Consider the following 18,956-nt stretch of genomic DNA (forward strand, 5'->3'; position numbering starts at 1 on the left):
CATTCATTTAAATAGCATAAAAAACAATCTCTCTTTCTCTCTCACTGCTCTTTTTCGCTCCCTCTCTCTCTCTCTCTCTCTCTCTCTCTCTCTCTCAAATACATTTTTTGCCCTTTTACTATTTTTCTTTTTTCTTTTTTCTCTTTGGCTAACGCACCAAACTAAACAGCAATGTCTCCTTTGTTGGAAAACCAAGAAGAAGACGAAGAAAAAGAGTTTTCCGATGATGGCGGTTTCGATGAGGACATGGAAGCCCTACGACGTGCCTGTATGCTCACCGGTGCAAACCCTTACGACCTCGTCGATCATTCCACCACCCCTGATACAATATCAAGTTTGTTTTTTTAAGAAAATAAATAAAGAGTAAAAGTGTGAATATTTCGGGGAACCAAAGAAAAAATAATGAATAAAAGTGTTGATACTTCGAGGGATCAACTCCTCCCAATGTAGACAAGACAAGTGAAATAAGAATTTGCTTTTTCAATGATACTTTATTCAACAATAGGCAGGCTTTTCTATAGAAGGAGCCCAATGTTACAATGCAAGAAAATAGGAAACTAATATCAAAGAAATAGGAAGCTAACAAATTAACCAAACTCTAGTAACTCTAATTGATCAACCCAAGACTCATTTTTTGCAATTGAACTCTTCAAAACTGTTGATGTAACAACTCCTTCCCCCTTAAGAAACACCCTTGTCCTCAAGGGCAAATTCTGGAAAACGTTCCTGAATTGTCTCCATAACCTCCCAAATAGATTCTGTTGGAGATAACCCCTACCAGTGTATAAGAACTTCATTTTTTTCTTTTCTTTTTCTTTGATCCAAAATGGCCTGAGGTGTAGGAACAAGCAAGTCATCTTGATCCAATTTTGATAGTGATTCTAACACTGTTTGTTTATCACCAATTTGCTTTTTAAGCATTGAAACATGAAATACAGGATGTAACCGAGAGGTAGATGGTAAATTGAGTCTATAAGCTACCTTCCCAATTTTTTCCAAAACTTCAAATGGCCCATAAAACTGAGCTGATAACTTGAGATTTTTTCTTGTAGCAAGTGATGATTGTCTGTATGGTTGTGACTTTAGAAACACCCAATCTCCCACATTAAACTCTTTTTTCTTGTGTTTTGAGTCATAGACTTTCTTCATTCTTGCTTGAGCTTGAATTATATGATCGTGTACCTCTGCCAATACGCGGTCTCTGCTCACCAACTCCTGTTCAACAGCTTCCACTCTAGCTGTACTCGGAATGTAATCAAACAATCTTGGAGGGCTTTTTCCATACACTACTTCAAACGATATTTTTTGTATTGTAGAATGGCAGCTGGATTGTAGCAATATTCTAGCCATTTTTCCCACTCTTTCGACCTGGAACTAGCAAAATACCGCAGATACATTTTCAAAGTTCGATTCACTACTACCATTTGCCCATCTGTTTGAGGATGGTAGCTAGAGAATTGGAGGATGGCAAACCTTCCACACAATCCATTGACATATCTTTCCAAATTAATTTTGGAATCGGAAGAGGTTGCAAGAGTCCTGCTAGTGATGATTGTTCTGATTTATTCTGTTGGCAGACATTACAGCACCAAATAAATTCCTTGATATGCTTCTCATCTCCTTCCAGTAAAAATTGGTCTTAATACGCTGAAGTGTCTTAACATACCCTTCATGTGTGCTCCCATGAAATTCTTCAATGATAGCTTTTGTTAATGTTGAATCATTTGAAAGGTAGATTTGATTCTTGAATAAGATTACTCCATCTGAAAGGCTCCAAGGTCTTATGGCTTCATCTTGCTAAATTCTTTTCCTTAAGCATGTAGTGGCTGGAAGTCCTTAATGTCTTTTTTAATGGCATCTATTTAGTGGGGAGTCAATTGCAAAAATGCCAATAATGTACCTATACCCATGTTTTCACCAACCTTATAACGTCTAGAGAGGGCATCAACTATAATATTCTCACCTCCTTTCTTGTATTCCACCTGGAAGTCAAAATCCATTAATTTATATAACCATTTTTGCTGAGCTATGGTGGTAATTTTATGAGAATATAAGTGCTTGAGACTTTGATGGTCAGTTCGCACTATAAGCTTTCTTCCAAGCAAATATGGCCTCCATTTTTGAACTGCCAGCACCAAGGTGGGGATCTCCTTCTCATGTGTAGACAAAAGAAGGTTTTTTCCATGCAAGGCTTGGTTGAAATAAGCGATTGGTCTGTTTTGCAATAATACAGCTCCAACACCAACTCCAGAGGCATCACATTCAACAATAAACATTTTAGAAAAGTTAGGTAAGGATAGTACTAGGGCTTGAGACATAGCTTGCTTCAATTGTTGAAAAGATTCTTCTGCTAGCAAAGACCACTTAAAGGAATTTTTCCACAACATGTTAGTGAGTGGAGCCGCTATCTTCCCATAATTCTATATAAATTTTCTATAATAACCTATGAGTCCGAGGAACCCACGTAAAGCTTTTGGATTTGCTGGTTTGGGCCACGATAATATTGCTTCTATTTTAGTAGGATCAACTGAGACACCATTTTTGGAAATTACATGTCCCAAATATTGCACCTCTTGTCTCCCAGATTGACATTTTTCGAACTTCATCTTAAGTTGGTTATCCCTTAATGTATCAAATACAGCTCGCAAATGCTCCATATGATCTTGCCAAGTCCTACTATAAACAAGGATATCATCAAAAAATACAAGTACAGATTTTCGCAATAATTCATTAAATACCTTGTTCATTAAAGCTTGGAAGGTTGAAGGTGCATTTGTAAGACCAATGGCATTACTAGAAACTCATAATGCCCTTGGTGTGTCCAAAAAGTAGTCTTCTCAATGTCTTCAGGATGCATTCTGACTTGATAATATCTAGACCGTAAGTCCAATTTAGTAAAAAATTATGCTCCTGCCAGCTCATCTAGAAGTTCATCAATCACTGGGATAGGGAATTTGTCTTTTACTGTGCTTTTTTTGAGTGCCCGATAATCTATACACATCCTCCATGAGCCATCATGTTTCTTGACCAGCAAAATAGGAGCTGAGTATGGAGTATTACTTGGACGAATGATTCCAGTAGCTAGTAACTCTTCAATGATCTTCTCTATCTCATTTTTTTGAAAATAAGGATATTGGTAAGGCCGTACTGCTACAGGGCTATGCCCAGGAAGGATAGGAATTTTATGATCATGATCTCATTGAGGAGGTAATCCAGTGGGCTTCTCCAAAACTTCATGGTATTGCTGCATGAGTTGTTAAATTTATGGCGGAACATCCATGCTAGGCTTCTTTAAATCATCACTTTCCATCATATGTAAAATAACAGTAGGTTGTTGTTTTATGACTCTTGTTAAAGAAATAAAATCACTGACTTTCCTCACGTTGGTAATGCCTTGTAGAACCACTTTTTTATTTTTCCAAAAAAACTTCATTTGGAGTTGTTTGAAATCCCACTGTGTAAAGAAATAATCCTCAAGAGTTGACGAGTTTGAGAACTGATGTGCATCTGTTGTTTAAGCTTGTGCATAAAGGAAGTAAGAAACGATGCCGTTTTTGGATATAATACATTTACATAGTTTTGAGAAGAAGAACGACAGCGTTTTGCATCTGGTTTTAATGATTTAAGTAGGACGGTGTCGTATTGGCGCAATGGTGGTTTTATCTAGATAACAGAATCACATGCAGGCCATGTGAATTAGTTATGGTGGCTATATGAAGGTCTAAGTATCATTGGTCCACGTCATTTTGGATTGCCACATCAGTAACAGCAATGCTGGATATATATATAACGGTCTTCGTCTTCTTCATTCTTACTTCTGGTTTTTGTAGAATTGCAGAGCTAAGGGTTGAGTTTGTGTGTCAGTGATTGTGAGAGGAAGTCGAGTTCTTCGTGTTTATACAAACTCATCAAGATAATCTGTAGGTGTGAGAATAATTTCTTTGTGAGATTGGTTAAGACAGATTGAGTGAGGGTGTATGTGGGCTTACGGGTTGGGTTGGGTGTTGTTCTGAGTGATTCACCATTAAAGAACCTGTTAAGCTTTTGTTTTTCCTCATTTTATCAATAATAGCAGAAGCTCAGAACCTGAGCACGAGGACGTAGGCAATAGTATTTGGTCGAACCTCGTTAAATCGTGTGTGCATCTCATTGATTTTATTTCTTGTTCTTGCTGCTTTCCACAACAAGTGGTATCAGAGCAAGGTTAGAAAAGTTGGTGGAGATTCTTTATCAAGAACTAGGTAATTTCATATGATCAAGAATAGCCTCGAAGATTGAGGTGGAGATCTTCAATGGCAAAGGGGACTTCCTACTTTGGAGGAAGAAAATGAAGGCTGTTCTTGTCCAGATGAAAGTAGCAAGAGCCATAGATGGAACATTCTCTGCAGATCTCTCAGAAGACAAGAAATTGGAGATGGATGAGATTGCTCTAAGTACGATCATTCTTCACTTGTCAGATAATGTGCTAAGAAAGGTAGATGATGTAACCACCACTTCTGAAATGTGGCATAAACTGGAACAACTGTATCTGGTAAGGTCTTTACCTGATCGTATTCTTTTGCTTGAGCAATTCTTTGGCTTTAAGATGGACACCAATAAAGATTTAGACTCTAATCTTGACATGTTTAATCGTTTAATACTTGATCTTGCAAATTGTAAAGTCACTTTCAATGATGAACACAATGCTGTGATTTTGTTAAATTCTTTACCAGAGTCTTATAGAGAGGTCAAGAATGCCATAAAGTATGGCCGTGATTTCTTGTCCTTAGATATGGTGATAAGTTCTTTAAAATCTAGGGACATTGAAATGAAATCTGAGTCTAAGGGTGAAGGACTTAATGTTCGAGGAAGAAGTCAAACAAGGACTTTTGGTAATTCTGAGTTTAGAGCCAAGAGTAGAGATCACTCCAAATCCAAGTCTAGAACTAGAGGTCGAAAATGTTATTACTGTAAGAGGGAAGGTCATATAATGAAATTTTGCTACAAGAAGAAGAGAGATGACAAAAGTAAGACTCAGGTGAGTAGTGATCTTGCTGCTGTCACCTCAAGTGAAGAGTCTGGTGAGGTTTTTGTGGCTGACACTGAACAAAATAAGACTGAATGGGTTCTAGACTCAGGATGTTCATTCCATATGAGTCCTATACTAGATATTTTTCAGTCTTATAAGGAATATGAAGGAGGACAAGTTCTCCTTGGTGATGATCATTCCTGTAAAGTTGTTGGTATAGGTAATGTTCAATTTAAACTAGATGATGGTACTGTTAAGACTCTAAACTCAGTTAGATATGTGCCTGGTTTAAGGAGAAATTTAATTTCTCTTGGAATGCTTGATGAGGTTGGTTATACCACTAAAACTGAGAATGGAAAAATGAGGATTTCAAAAGGCTCTTTTGTTGCTTTTAAAGGCATTAAGAAAAATGGTTTGTATGTTTTGCTTGGTGAGGCTGTGTCTAATTCTTGCAATGCTTCAATTCATACTTCTGCAGATAAAACTCTGCTATGGCATAATAGATTAGGCCATACAAGTGAAAAAGGCATGTATTATCTGAATAAGCAATAAGTTTTTGGTAAGGATCAGATAAGCAAATTAGATTTTTGTGAAAATTGCATTTTAGGTAAGCAACATAGGCTCAGTTTTAATTTGAATTCAAATAGAGCTAAAGCTGTGCTTGATTATGTTCATGCTGATCTTTAGGGTCCTACTAAAGTCTCCACTCAAAGTGGAAACAGATACTTTATGTTTATCATAGATGACCATTCTAGGAAAGTGTGGGTCATCTTATTGAAGTCCAAAGATGAGGCCTTCAATAAGTTTAAAGAGTGGAAACTACTTGTTGAAAAACAAGCAAATAGGACAGTAAAGGCTTTAAGAACAGATAATGGTCTTGAGTTCTGTAATAGGGAGTTTGATAATTTCTGTAAGACTCAATGAATGGTGAGACACAGAACTGTCAAGCATACCCCTCAGCAAAATGGTGTTGCTGAGAGGATGAATAGGACCTTGCTTGATAAGGTAAGGTGTATGTTAGTGTCATCAGGCTTACCAAAGTTGTTTTGGGGTGAAGCAGTTATGAATGCTATGTATCTTGTTAATTTGTCACCATCAAACTGCTTTAAATTTTGAAACACCTGAGTATGTCTGGTCTGGAAAGTTGCCAAATTATGATAATTTGAGAGTGTTTGGATGTGCAGCATATGCACATCAGTCAGAAGGTAAGCTTGAACCTAGAGGCATCAAATGTGTTTTTCTAGGATATCCTCAAGGTGTCAAAGGCTATAGGCTGTGGGTTAAGGACAGAAATGGTTTTAAATTCATTGTTAGTAGAGATGTCATTTTCAATGAAAATATTATGCCTTGCAAGAATACTAACAGTGCAGGTACTGAAAGTGAACAACCACAACACATGTCAAGGCAAATGGACTTAGTAATGCCTGACATTGATTTTCAAGACAATGGGGGAAGTGCACCAAAGGAATCATCATCAGAAGCTGAAGTCCATGGAACTCCTTAAGCATTCAGAATCAGAATCAGATGAAGAAAGGCAAGGACAACAGCTTTCTTCACCTTCAAGAACTGTTGCATCACCAGGATACCTGTTGACTCGAGATAGAGCCAGAAGGAGGATTATTCCAAATAAGAGATACAACTATGCAGATTTTATTGCATATGCTTTAGTTGGATTTCAAGAATTCTCTGATAATGAACCTCAGAATTATAAAGAAGCTATGAAGTCTCCAGAATCAGCAAAATGGAAGCAAGCAATGGATGAGGAAATGCAGTCACTTCATGATAATCATACATGGGATTTGGTGTTGGCGCCTGCAAAATAAAGAGTTGTTGACTGTAAATGGATTTATAAAGTTAAGGAAGGGTTGACCAAGTCAGATCCAGTGAGATTCAAGGCAAGGTTGGTAGCAAAGGGATTTACCCAGGTTGAAGGTGTGGATTATAATGAAATCTTCTCACGTGTAGTCAAATATACCACTATTCGAATCATTCTCTCTTTAGTTACACATTTTGATTGGGAACTAGAACAATTGGATGTAAAGACTGCTTTTCTTCATGGGGATTTGGAAGAAACTATTTACATGAAACAACCAGAGGGATATGAAGTGACTAGAAAGGGTGGATAGTTAGTATGCATGCTAAAGAAGTCTTTCTATGGTCTAAAACAGTCACCAAGGCAGTGGTATAAAAGGTTTAATACCTTTGTGGTGAAGGCTGGTTTTATAAGGAGCAACTTTGATAGTTGTTTGTACTTCAAGGAGACAGCAAGCTCAAATGCTGTATTTCTGCTTTTGTATGTAGATGATATGTTGTTGTCAGGACCAAATGCAAAAGTTATTGATTCAGTTAAGAAGTTACTAAGTTCAGAGTTTGATATGAAGGAGCTTGGTTAGGCAAAAAGGATTTTGGGCATGACAATTGAGAGGGACAGAAGAAATAGAAAGATGAAACTTCAACAGACATCATATGTTCAAAAGATACTTTCCAAGTTCAATATGAGTGAAGCTAAGCCTGTTTCTGTGCCTCTAGGTGGTCATTACAAGTTGTCAATGGAACAGTGTCCTAGTAATGAACAAGAAAGAGAAGATATGATTACTGTACCATATTCAAGTGCAATAGGTTTAGTTATGTATCTTATGATCAGTACAAGGCCAGATTTGACTTATGCAGTAAGTGTGCTCAGCAGGTTTATGTCAAATCCTGGAAGGAGTCATTGGGATGCAGTAAAGTGGCTCTTAAGGTATTTAAAACTCACTGCAAATGAAGGATTGGTGTTTAAAGGCAGCAAGGATGGAATAGAATTGCTTGGCTACACAGATGCAGACTATGCTGGAGATCGAGATAAGAGAAATTCAATCTCAGCATATGTATTCACTGTTTGTGGGAATTGTGTAAGTTGGAAGTCACATTTACAAGCCATAGTAGCTTTGTCTACTCCAAAAGCAGAATATATGGCAATAACAGATGCTGCAAAGGAAGCAATATGGATTAAAGGTTTACTGTTAGAACTTAATATGTTACACAAGGCTGTCATACTCTATTCAGATAGTTAAAGTGCAATACATCTTTCTAAGAATCCTGTATTTCATGAGAGATCAAAACACATTCAGATTAAATATCATTTCATACGGGATATGGTGGAAAGGAAGGAAGTAAAGTTAGAAAAGGTACCTACAGAACTTAATCCTATTGATATGGGTACTAAAGTTTTACCCCTGAGCAGGTTTAATTCATGTAAAACCTTGCTCAATATTGGGGTAGGTTAATGTTGATTTAAGGGAAGATTGCAAGGAGGGTTCACAGAGTTTCTGCTATAATTACACTCTTGAGGATTAGGTGGAGAAATGTAAAGAAATAATCCTCAAGAGTTGAGGAGTTTGAGAACTGATGTGCATCTGCTGTTTAAGCTTGTGCATAAAGGAAGTAAGAAACGATGTCGTTTTTGGATATAATACATTTACATAGTTTTGAGAAGAAGAACGACAGCGTTTTGCATCTGGTTTTAATGATTTAAGTAGGACGGTGTCGTATTGGCGCAATGGTGGTTTTATCTGGATAACAGAATCACGTACAGGCCATGTGAATTAGTTATGGTGGTTATATGAAGGTCTAAGTATCATTGGTCCACGTCATTTTGGATTGCCACATCAGCAACAGCAATGCTGGATATATATATAACGGTCTTCGTCTTCTTCATTCTTACTTCTGGTTTTTGTAGAATTGCAGAGCTAAGGGTTGAGTTTGTGTATCAGTGATTGTGAGAGGAAGTCGAGTTCTTCGTGTTTATACAAACTCATCAAGATAATCTGTAGGTGTGAGAACAATTTCTTTGTGAGATTGGTTAAGACAGATTGAGTGAGGGTGTATGTGGGCTTACGGGTTGGGTTGGGTGTTGTTCTGAGTGATTCACCATTAAAGAATCTGTTAAGCTCTTGTTTTTCCTCATTTTATCAATAATAGCAGAAGCTCAGAACCTGAGCACGAGGACGTAGGCAATAGTATTTGGCCGAACCTCGTTAAATCGTGTGTGCATCTCATTGATTTTATTTCTTGTTCTTGCTGCTTTCCACAACACACTGTATAGGCCCTAGTGTTCTCAACCATTGGATACCTAGCACAACAACATATCCTTCTAATGGTAATACAAAGAAATCAGCCAAAAATGATACCTTCTGAAGTTTGAAAGGAATTGAAGCACATTTTCTTGGGCTTACTAACTTTTCACCAGATGCCACCATTACCTCAAGTTTTGTTGAAAAATTTGGTTGAATTCCTGCTTGGTGTGCTATTCAGGAGCTAATAAAGTTATGTGTGCTTCTGGAGTCAATGAGAGAAACCATCGAATGTCCCTTGAGTCCACCCCAAATACTCATTGTCTTTGGAGCTTGTATGCCCGCCATTGCATGCAAAGAGATTTCCGGCTTTGTGTCACTCTCAATCTCCATTTCTTCATCATCGTCTTCTTCCCAACTTGGATCTATCAAGAAAAGTTTTTTACAATTGTGTCCAGATGAGTATTTGTCATTACAGTGAAAGCACAACCCTTTTTTCCATCGCTCGTTCAATTCTTCTGGTGTTATTTTCTTAACCATTGATGGGTTGCGACCCGGCACTCCTTAATTGGCCTTCACCATATTAGTTGGCTGGAATAATTGAGTACCTGGTTTTCTTTGTACTTGATCTTGAGCTTCAAATAGCCTTGCCAACCCGATTGCCATAGTTAGAGTAGTAGGTCGATGAGGAAGCACATTAGTTTGAATGCTATCTTTCAACCCGATTGTGAAGCAGCTAACCTTTCTTTCTGGTGACAATGGTCCAACTTTGGACAATAGCTTCTCAAAAGCACTTTGGTAGTCTAATACTGTCCCTATTTGGCGAAGCTTGATTAATTCTCCAAATTGATCTTCAAACTGGTTTGATCCAATCCAGCAAAAAGTCCATTCTTGAGGCCTTCCCAAGTAACATACATAATTTCCTGCTCCAACATTTGAAACTAGAGTTGAGCATCACCTTCTAAGTAAAAGGAAGCCAAAGTTACCTTATCAGATTCAGCAATTTCATGAAGTGCAAAGAAATGATCAGCACGGCAAACCCAAGTAGTAGGATCTTCTTTGCCGTTATATTTCGGAAAGTCAAGTTTCATCGTCTTAGGAATGAAATTGCTCAAAAAAGTGGTGATCCTTTGTGGTGCAGAATGAGTAGTCTTCCCTGGAATCTGTGTGACCCTGGAGTGGAATTTTCTCCCATTTCCTAAGTATTCCTACCTGAAAACATCTAACTCATCTTTTCCAACCTCTTTGTGACATGACAAAGCAGATCTTTTTTACTAGTAGCAAGAGCGTCTAAACTTTTTTATAATTTTTCAACTCTTTCTTGCAGCTCATTTTAGCTCTGACACCAAAATATGATATAGTATCAAGTCTATTTTTTCAAAAAAATAAATAAAGAGTAAAAGTGTGAATATTTCGGGGAACCAAAGAAAAAATAATGAATAAAAGTGTTGGTACTTCGAGGGACCAACTCCTCCCAACGTAGACAAGACAAGTGAAATACTTTATTCAATAATTGGCAGGCTTTTTTAAAGAAGGAGCCCAACGTTTCAATGCAAGAAAATAGAAAACTAATACAAGAAAATAGGAAACTAGTATCAAAGAAATAGGAAGCTAACAAATTAACCAAACTCCAGTAACTCTAACTGATCAACCCAAGACTCGTTCTCTGCATTTGAACTCTTCAAAATTGTTGATGTAACAACCACCGCCACCGCCACTGCCGACTCATCGGTTCTCGACGCCCAAGAATCCAGCTCCGATGAAGATGAAGTCCAGGTGCTTCGCAAGATAAGGTGTCGCTTCTCGATTAATGATTTCGAAGATAATGATTTCGAAACACTGCGTGTAATTCAGAAGCGTTTTGGGGCTTACAATAATGGTATGGTCTTTGTATATCCGTTTATATGTGAATTTATATGTATGTAAGAGTATGTAGTTATATGCTAATGTACTCACAAACAAAACTTAGAACGCATGTATGCTAGTAATATCTTGAATTTTTGTTTGCTTTATTCCATGTAATTACATGGATGTAGGGATTTTGGACCGTTTGCGTTTCGTTGTTTGAATTTAAGAGCTGTTGTTAATTTCAATTTTAAACTGCTTCAGTTGTATGATATGGTAGATACTGGATATTGAATTTTGTAAAAGACTGACTTTTTAGGTAGCATATGGGTTTAATGCTTCAAATTGTTTCCTCAGGAAATCTCTGCTCGTGCTAAAAGAAGTCTTTTCATTAAAACTGACAATTTCGTAATCTTTAACACTGTTTTCAATTTGTGGTTATGATTCTCAAATGCCAGACTTTCTTTGCTAGGTACTGCCTGTCTCAACGACAGTTTCTGACAGCATATTCGTTATGATTTAGTTCTGCATGCATTCGTTTACAGAACTAGCACACACACAGGTACACACAAGCATGAACATATCGTAAATCATCTCTTCTTTTTTCATAAACATGTACCTTGCAGATCGATGCATTAAATATTTTTTCCCATTTTGTTGCTATTATAATCAAATCAATATATTAGTTTAGGCATTTTACCTTGTGGTTCTAATGCGTTCCTATAGTTTATGCTTGCTCAAATATGTGTTCCCGATTTGCAAATTTGAAGTTCTTAAATTATAACTTTAACCGTTTGCTTTGAAAATTTATACTTCAGTCCATGTTTATATGCAAGAATTCTTTTTTCTTGACTGATCAAATGAAGAAATTCAATCTTTTTCTAGACGAATATAATGCACAAAGGATGCACTCTCTTCTGTCCATTTTTCTTTGTCTGGTTTTAATTGATTTTTGTTTTCTTGTCCATGTCTCTTTTATGCTCTTTCTAAAATTTTATAACTTATGATTCCAGATACGTTAGACAATGGAAAAGAGAATTCTTCAGAGAAAGAGGAGCGTGTTCATGCTTCTGGTATATCCTTAGAGAAGGAGACTTCCAATAACTTATATGTTGATGGTTGTAAAAGGTTTCCAGATTCTGAGTATGATTGTCCTACATCCATCCCACCGGTTGGGTGAAAATTTGGCAATGCAACCTTCTGCTTCCACTGAATGGCATCAATCAGATCCCTGCAACCCATCGGCGTTGCCTCCCAATTGTTCAAGTTTCCCAAAGTCTGCAAAAATGTTTATGGATGCTATTAAGAAGAATAGATCTTGTCAGAGGTTTCTGCGAAGTAAGTTGGTTCAGATTGAAGCAAAAATTGAGCAGAACAAAAAATTGAAGGACCGTGTTAAAATTCTTAAAGATTTTCAAGTTTCTTGCAAAAAAAGAACCGGGAGAGCATTATCCCAGAAGAAGGACCCTCGCGTCCTGTTAATTTCAATGAAGAAGTCATCAGCTTCTAAGGATTCAGCGGTTAGTTTCTCAACCATTATCGAAATATCTCTTTTAAGTTTTTTTCACACCAATTATCAGAGCAATTTCTGTTAACAAATTAATTTTTTTGAATGACTAGCCATTATAATCGTAGTAGTAACATAGAATGAAATTGAATATGAAATTATATTGCAACCAAAATCAAGGGATACTTCAAGTGCGAAACATTATAACTGAAGAAATAGTAAGTTGTTTTCAGGATTTCTATTACTTGAAATTTTGTGCTGAATGCTGATGTATTCCACAGCCAAATCTCATTCATTAAAAAACATATATACATTATCTTACATTAAAACTCGTAAATTGGCATTGCATATGAGATTTTGATCATATGAACTTGTATTCTTAATTTCTATACAGACTGGAGGGAGCTTCTCAGTCCAAACAATCTGTTTTCTTGATGTGGAGGAAAAAAAGACATATATATATATATATGATTAGATTTCCTCACTAAAAGTTCATATAAAAAAATTTCAAGGAGCAGGGCGGAAATAAAGAGGTATGTAATTTGTAGGAGTTGGCAATGAATCCCAGACTGAGAATGCACTAGAGCTCCTCATCCACTTCTTTGTCATTTCAGGAAAATGCCTATCAATCACATCCTTCAATGTCTCGGTCTTGTTTACCCATTCAAGTCCTTTCTCTGTGTAGGTTTTGGAGTTGAAGTTGGTTGTGAAGAATCGATCAGCTTCTAGCCTCCTACACCATCACATATAAAGAAGCATATTATGAATCCAAAGCCAAATGTGTATATATATTATACTTAAAAAGAGAAAAATGTTCTTGTGCAAACTATTTTTCAGTTTATAATTGTTGACATAATGACATGACAAATTGTATGGCTGACACTGATAAACTAGTTGTGGTATGGCAGCACTAGCTATTTGTCACGTCCTGTGTCCTTTCATATGTCCTATTATTAGTTAAGTTGGAAGATAGTTCTTAGGAGGTCAAATTTGTATATATCCATATATTATATATTGATTTGGGTGAGAAAATATAAAGAAATATACCTTGATGCGATAAGTAGGAAGATGAAGAAAGCAGTCTCACTAATGGCAAAGCCTTTTATCTTCTTCTCTGCATGTAGACCAACTTGCAAATCAAGCTTCTCCACATCATCTCCATAAACCTCTCGAAGAGCTTCAACAACTTCTTCATCATCTGTCAAGTCTTCCCACTTGCTAATAGGAATCATTAGCAGGTTTCTTCTGAATTCGTTATACCTCGCAACTCCTCTCTCTCTATCTCTATAAACTACAAGTCCAACATTTAAGAGTGATTAGGAGAAAAACAGAAAAACTATGGAGGCTCAGAAATGCTTCAAAATAAAGATAAGACATTGAAAAGGTACAAAAATGGTTTACTTTCTAAGGCAGCCATGTCAATTGGATCAGGTCTTTCTTCTCCATTGATATCATGAGCAATAAGGTTCCTCATCCATGATGGATAGTTCCATAATGTGAGAGCTCCAGTTGGTTGATGACCCATTGATACCAACATTTGCTCCATTCCAATTTTTGACAATCTTCTCTCTCCTTCTTTACCTATCATCTCCCTCATAGGCACCCTGAAAATTGTTGCCGCTAAATTTCAATTTCTTAAAATAGAGGAACAAAATAGAAAATAAAAAATAAAAAAAAGAGCCTAAATTGAAGGTGAAAAAAATGTTCTTAAATGGAATGGTGATTGGTGCCTTAATATAAGTGATGCATATAATCAAACAGTTGGAAGGAGGGTAATATGGGATATACTCTTCAAGTGTTGGAGGGCATTTGTCTTCTGAAGGTGTAGATTTGACGTCCTTGAGGATGAGTTTATCAGGTAGAAGTGAATGCATTCTATATACACTCACAAACTCTTCAGTTAATGAATAAGGAACTCCATGGTCTCTAGGCTTCTTATTTCCAACCAAACCACTGAATATTGGTCCACAAATATGTCCAAACATATCCTTGAATCTCTTCCCCAAGAATCCATACCTACACCAAAAACAATTTACACACTGTTATTAGCCAACAGCGTAATAATATAAACTGATAATCTCAGTATTTTATACGACTTATCGTTTAAGTTTAACACTTTCAAACTCTTTCATCTACCAGTTGATCCTCATCCCTGCTAGAAGAGTATCAGTCTTTAGAAGCTCCACTGTCCAATCAATGGTGTGGATTTTAGCAATTACAGCTGAAGTCACCAGTCTTGCATGTCTATATAGCTTTTCATCACCCAAATCTGGATAATTTGCCTAAAACAAAGCATACCCACTAAATTATTAGCTATATAGATCCAAAATATTTATATATTTTCCATAAAATTCATCAATGTGCAAAAAGATTGAATGATGAAAAAACATTTACTTACTTTTAGCATGTCACAAACAGCATTGTGTTCTCTGGCAAATAAGGCTTGTAGAAGAGAAAATCCAGCCCAGCAGTTCCTTACATCACCTGAGATTGGAATACCCTTTTCATCATGTTCAAGAAGATTGTCTTCTGAGATCTTCAGCTTTCCATCTTTGAATGTTCTCACTCTTCTCATGCCCTCCTCATTATTCCCATAGATTACACTTCCATCCCTGCTTACATAACAACTCAAAATATTTACTCCTAGCATGATTCTTGTTCTTCATGGAAAATATATTTTTCATAGTAGTTCAAATTTCAAGTATGAAAAAAATGTATTCAAAGTATCTTTCAGCTTTTGGGTTTTTCCTATTGTTTTCACTCATGTTTTATATCCTCTGTTTCACATTCCTTCGAAATTTAAGGGTTTCTAGATTCTTGAAAAAAATAGGGTATCAACTACCAATATCTAGTTGAATTAAAAGGTAAATGTCACTAATTTAAAATTTTGTGAATCCTAACAAAGACTTTGATGCTATGAACATTTACCACCAAGGAGTCCTTGAATTCAAACATCCAGTGTTCATATGGGCTGAACCAGTGGGAACTTTCTTTGTCTTTAAGAACTTGAATGACTTCAATGGACAACCACTAGCAACTTCTTCAGCAGCTTTAATTTCCACCTGTTTTCATGGTTCATCAAACATTATATATAAAGAAAACTCATTATCTGTAAAGCCCAAAATTGGCACAATATTGATGTTAAAGAAACTTTTGGAAAGGAAAAAATGGGATGTACTGTATATATGGTTTATTTTAATTTAATTTATCAAGAAGTTAAATGATTTTTGAAGACAATTGCTATTAGTTGAGTTATTACCTGTTCAGTATCCTCCAAATGATCAACCCAGTCATGAATCATGAACTGTATCCATGAGCAGGCTATCATGTTGAATTGCTTCCCACAATCTATGAACTTCTTCCTTGCCAAAAGCTTTGAGACTACAATTGTTGGGTGAGGCTCCAGTAGCTGTATCCATAGAATTACAATTTGGTAACTTTTTTGTTAGAATAAATTATTTCTTAAAATTTCTAATAGTTCTTTTTTTTTTTTTTTCTTGGAGTGATATGAATCAATATCCCTACTCTTTTAGGTCCATTTGGCCTTTGGAACTAAATTGGAGTTTATTTGTCTGAACTAGTTTTAAAAATTGGACTAAACTTAATTAGGATGTAAATGTTTGTTAATATATTGATTTTTTTCTACTTAATTGCATGTAATTAGCAAGCCTACTTTAAATTGTTTGCTAGTGTTGGTTAATAGTTTTTATAATTTGATAAGTATCTTAAATAACTATAAATTTAAAGAGGAAAAAAATATATTAAAACTTACATGTCATATGTAAATTTAATTCACTGATAAACTAAAGTTCACTTTCTTATATTAGATTTTTTAGCAATTAGTTGCCACATAAGCAATAGTCCCACTAATAATAATCTTTTAAAATGATAAATACCAAAATTTTAAATTTACAATTAATTAAGACAGTTAATAAATTTTAATTATTACTAATTAATATTTAAAATGAGCAAATTTAGAAAAAATTAAAAACCAAAAATGAAACCGTTATCAAATAATACCATGGCAAAGGCAAACGGAACCTAAACTAATTATTGGAATTGATTTAAAATATTATTTTTGTTCAATCTTGTAATCAATAATTATAATTAATTTTAAGAACACGTTTACGGTTCTTTTGGAGACAACTGCACATATACGATGATTGTATGTTCATCCACACATCCCCACAGAGGCACATATGTGGATCAAAATTTGTGCCGAAAAGATGACCAATAATTTCTTAAAAACAATGTTGGACATGCAAAAGTGCAGGATGCAACTTGCAACATTTTCTTGGTCCACCTCCGAGCAATGCATGCAGTGGGGTCCACCACTAATAATTCTCCTCTGGTAACCTTTTTCAGAGCTGACTATGATGCATTTGACAACACCCCACCATCATTTTTTATTTTATTGAAGTATTGATTATCATCATTTTTTATATATATATATATATATATATAAAAGATCTACTTTAAATTTTTTTTATTTATATATATATATATATAAATTTACTGTATAATAATAGTAGTCACCACCAATAACAAATAACAATAACAAATAACATTGTTCTTTTTATTGCCTTCAAAATGCTCAAAAAAACATCTCCTCCTTAACAGTCAACAAAGACTTTGACTTTTTTCTTTCATCTTTTTACATTTCAAATTATCTGAATTTCTGATCCTTCTCTTATTTATTAGTTCTTGCTATGAAATAGTCATTATGTATATATATATATATATATATCTATTTTTATCATTTGAAAAAGTATTTAGGAGCCCATAACTTTGTAGCTGTAAATATAAATAATTTATTAATGAGTTAATCATAATCAAATATATTTATACAAATATGGATATTGAAATAATTAAAATTTTTATTTAAAAAATGTTTATCAATTTATATTCCACGATTTTATATGGACTTTTATTATTATTATTTTATGATTACAAACTTCCATTAAAACTTCATTCAAAAAAAAAAAAAAAAAACTACGACTAAAATTTCGTTTAAAAAAAAAATACTATTAAAATATTCTATCATTATCTGTACTTCATGCTTATAAGAATTTTTTTCTTTAAAAAAAAATTGAAGAAAAATTTGATAAGGACAAAGATTTCCGTACGTACCCCATACCGAGAAGTGGATGGAGGCATGTTCCGACCGAATAGAGTTCCCTGACTGCCGATCAGATTATCAGTAGGGTGGTTGCAAGTTCCATCAGCGGTCCGATAAGAAATCTCTTCTGTATCGTATTTATTTCCGGTGAATTTTCCGGCATGCAAAAGATTATAACGCTGATGCAAATGCCTCCTAATCCCCAAGTAGGCTAGTCCCAGTAAAACTGGAAGTCTGTGCCACAAATCCAGCTTGTCTACAAAGTGTATAACCTACATATATACAATATTCATTCAATCATACATATTTTACTAAATCTTGATCACACAAGAATATCCTGACTTTAGCTACTTGTAATCAGGATATTCTAACGTGATAATTTTTACGTTTAATTACATGAAAAATTAAAGGGAGAGAGAATGTTGAAGAACTAACATAGAACAGCAAGGTGTCGAGGAGAGTCATTTTGGACACTATATTGTGGAGCTGAGGGTGAACAAAGGACTTCGAGGAGAAAACGGAGAATGCCATATATTTGGGTTTTTGTTCAGAAGCTTGTTTCTTGTAAAGTGTTAGGAGAAAAGTAAAGGACTTTTTTGCTGCTTTTTTATGGTTACTGTTTAGGATAATTGAGAGAAAAAAGGAAAAGAGCTTACCATGTATATATACATAAACGGAAAGTGGTAAGTCATTGTTGGACAATGTAAATCTGTGTGTACAGCTTTGCATGAACAGTTAGAAGATGGAAATTATATTTTTGTGCCCATTCCTTTGCATTCAATGCTGAAATCTCCTTCTTCTTTATTTTTTATTTGTTATCATTTTTTGGTGAATTTTGACACGGCTCCAACGGAGAGGGCATAGAAGGTCTCTGTTAGTGGAGTGGGCTGTGAGAGAGAAAAAGACAGAGAGATTAAAGCATCTGAGCTGCGTGGTATGTCTGGAAATGTTACAAGTGTTAATTTGTTGGATAGTTGAGACATGTATTAATCTGTTCCATTCACGTATCATTTCCTTTTTCTTTTTTAATTTTTATTTTCTGGTTGAATTATAAATTTGCAGAAAATATGCATTTATTTTCCAGCTCAATAGACAGCTTCCATGACCTAACAGAACTTATCTTTCTGGAGAAAGTTAAATGCTATACTTATAAAATTTTGTTATGTTATGTTGTACATCATGGCCCACGTTATGGCTCACATCAATGACATATAATTCAACATAATATATATTACATGAATTATATATAATTGTACATCCAAACATATTATAAATAATACGAGAGGCCATGTTCATCAATACTATATATATATATATATATATATATATATATATATATATGTATACATAATATATATAATATGAATTATATATAATTAGACATTAAGATTCATCTTAAATAAACCACAAATAATATAAGAGACC

At 35.1% G+C, this 18,956-nt stretch overlaps 3 protein-coding genes across 4 annotated transcripts; 2 read left to right on the top strand and 1 right to left on the bottom strand.

Annotated features, from left to right (window-relative positions):
• The first annotated feature begins 7,452 nt into the window (after positions 1-7,452).
• Positions 7,453-8,061, top strand: LOC132800727 (secreted RxLR effector protein 161-like). The gene has a single exon (XM_060814977.1). It carries the CDS (start codon positions 7,453-7,455, stop codon positions 8,059-8,061), a length of 609 nt encoding a protein of 202 aa, XP_060670960.1.
• A 3,865-nt stretch (positions 8,062-11,926) lies between these two features.
• Positions 11,927-12,943, top strand: LOC132800439 (uncharacterized). Its single transcript, XM_060814087.1, has 2 exons — positions 11,927-12,425; positions 12,807-12,943. The coding sequence occupies exons 1-2, from the start codon at positions 12,015-12,017 to the stop codon at positions 12,885-12,887; spliced, it is 492 nt and encodes a 163-aa protein (XP_060670070.1). The 5' UTR covers positions 11,927-12,014; the 3' UTR covers positions 12,888-12,943.
• On the bottom strand, positions 12,666-18,438 carry LOC107418715 (alpha-dioxygenase 2). Of its 2 annotated transcripts, none has more exons than XM_025073609.3 (10): positions 18,188-18,438; positions 17,543-17,803; positions 15,672-15,821; positions 15,341-15,474; positions 14,811-15,024; positions 14,549-14,694; positions 14,201-14,428; positions 13,814-14,016; positions 13,460-13,703; positions 12,666-13,145 (listed from the first exon to the last, which is right to left on the bottom strand). In XM_025073609.3, exons 1-10 carry the CDS (start codon positions 18,221-18,223, stop codon positions 12,920-12,922), a joined length of 1,842 nt encoding a protein of 613 aa, XP_024929377.3. In that variant the 5' UTR covers positions 18,224-18,438; the 3' UTR covers positions 12,666-12,919. The 2 variants fall into 2 exon arrangements, with proteins under 2 accessions (XP_024929377.3, XP_015882907.4); XM_016027421.4 differs by lacking the exon at positions 18,188-18,438 and adding an exon at positions 17,967-18,169.
• Positions 18,439-18,956: the final 518 nt, after the last annotated feature.

Source organism: Ziziphus jujuba, chromosome 2, assembly GCF_031755915.1.
Source record: "Ziziphus jujuba cultivar Dongzao chromosome 2, ASM3175591v1".
NCBI lineage: Eukaryota > Viridiplantae > Streptophyta > Magnoliopsida > Rosales > Rhamnaceae > Ziziphus > Ziziphus jujuba.

Coding starts and splice junctions, on each gene's coding strand:
- LOC132800727 (XM_060814977.1), top strand. CDS start 7,453: ATGAAACTTCAACAGACATCATATGTTCAAAAGATACTTTCCAAGTTC.
- LOC132800439 (XM_060814087.1), top strand. CDS start 12,015: ATGTTGATGGTTGTAAAAGGTTTCCAGATTCTGAGTATGATTGTCCTA. Junction 12,426..12,806: donor CAGCTTCTAAGGATTCAGCG/GTTAGTTTCTCA, acceptor ATTTCTATACAG/ACTGGAGGGAGCTTCTCAGT.
- LOC107418715 (XM_016027421.4), bottom strand. CDS start 18,062: ATGGCATTCTCCGTTTTCTCCTCGAAGTCCTTTGTTCACCCTCAGCTC. Junction 15,822..17,542: donor CATCCACTTCTCGGTATGGG/GTACGTACGGAA, acceptor CTATGGATACAG/CTACTGGAGCCTCACCCAAC. Junction 15,025..15,340: donor AATTCAAGGACTCCTTGGTG/GTAAATGTTCAT, acceptor TTATGTAAGCAG/GGATGGAAGTGTAATCTATG.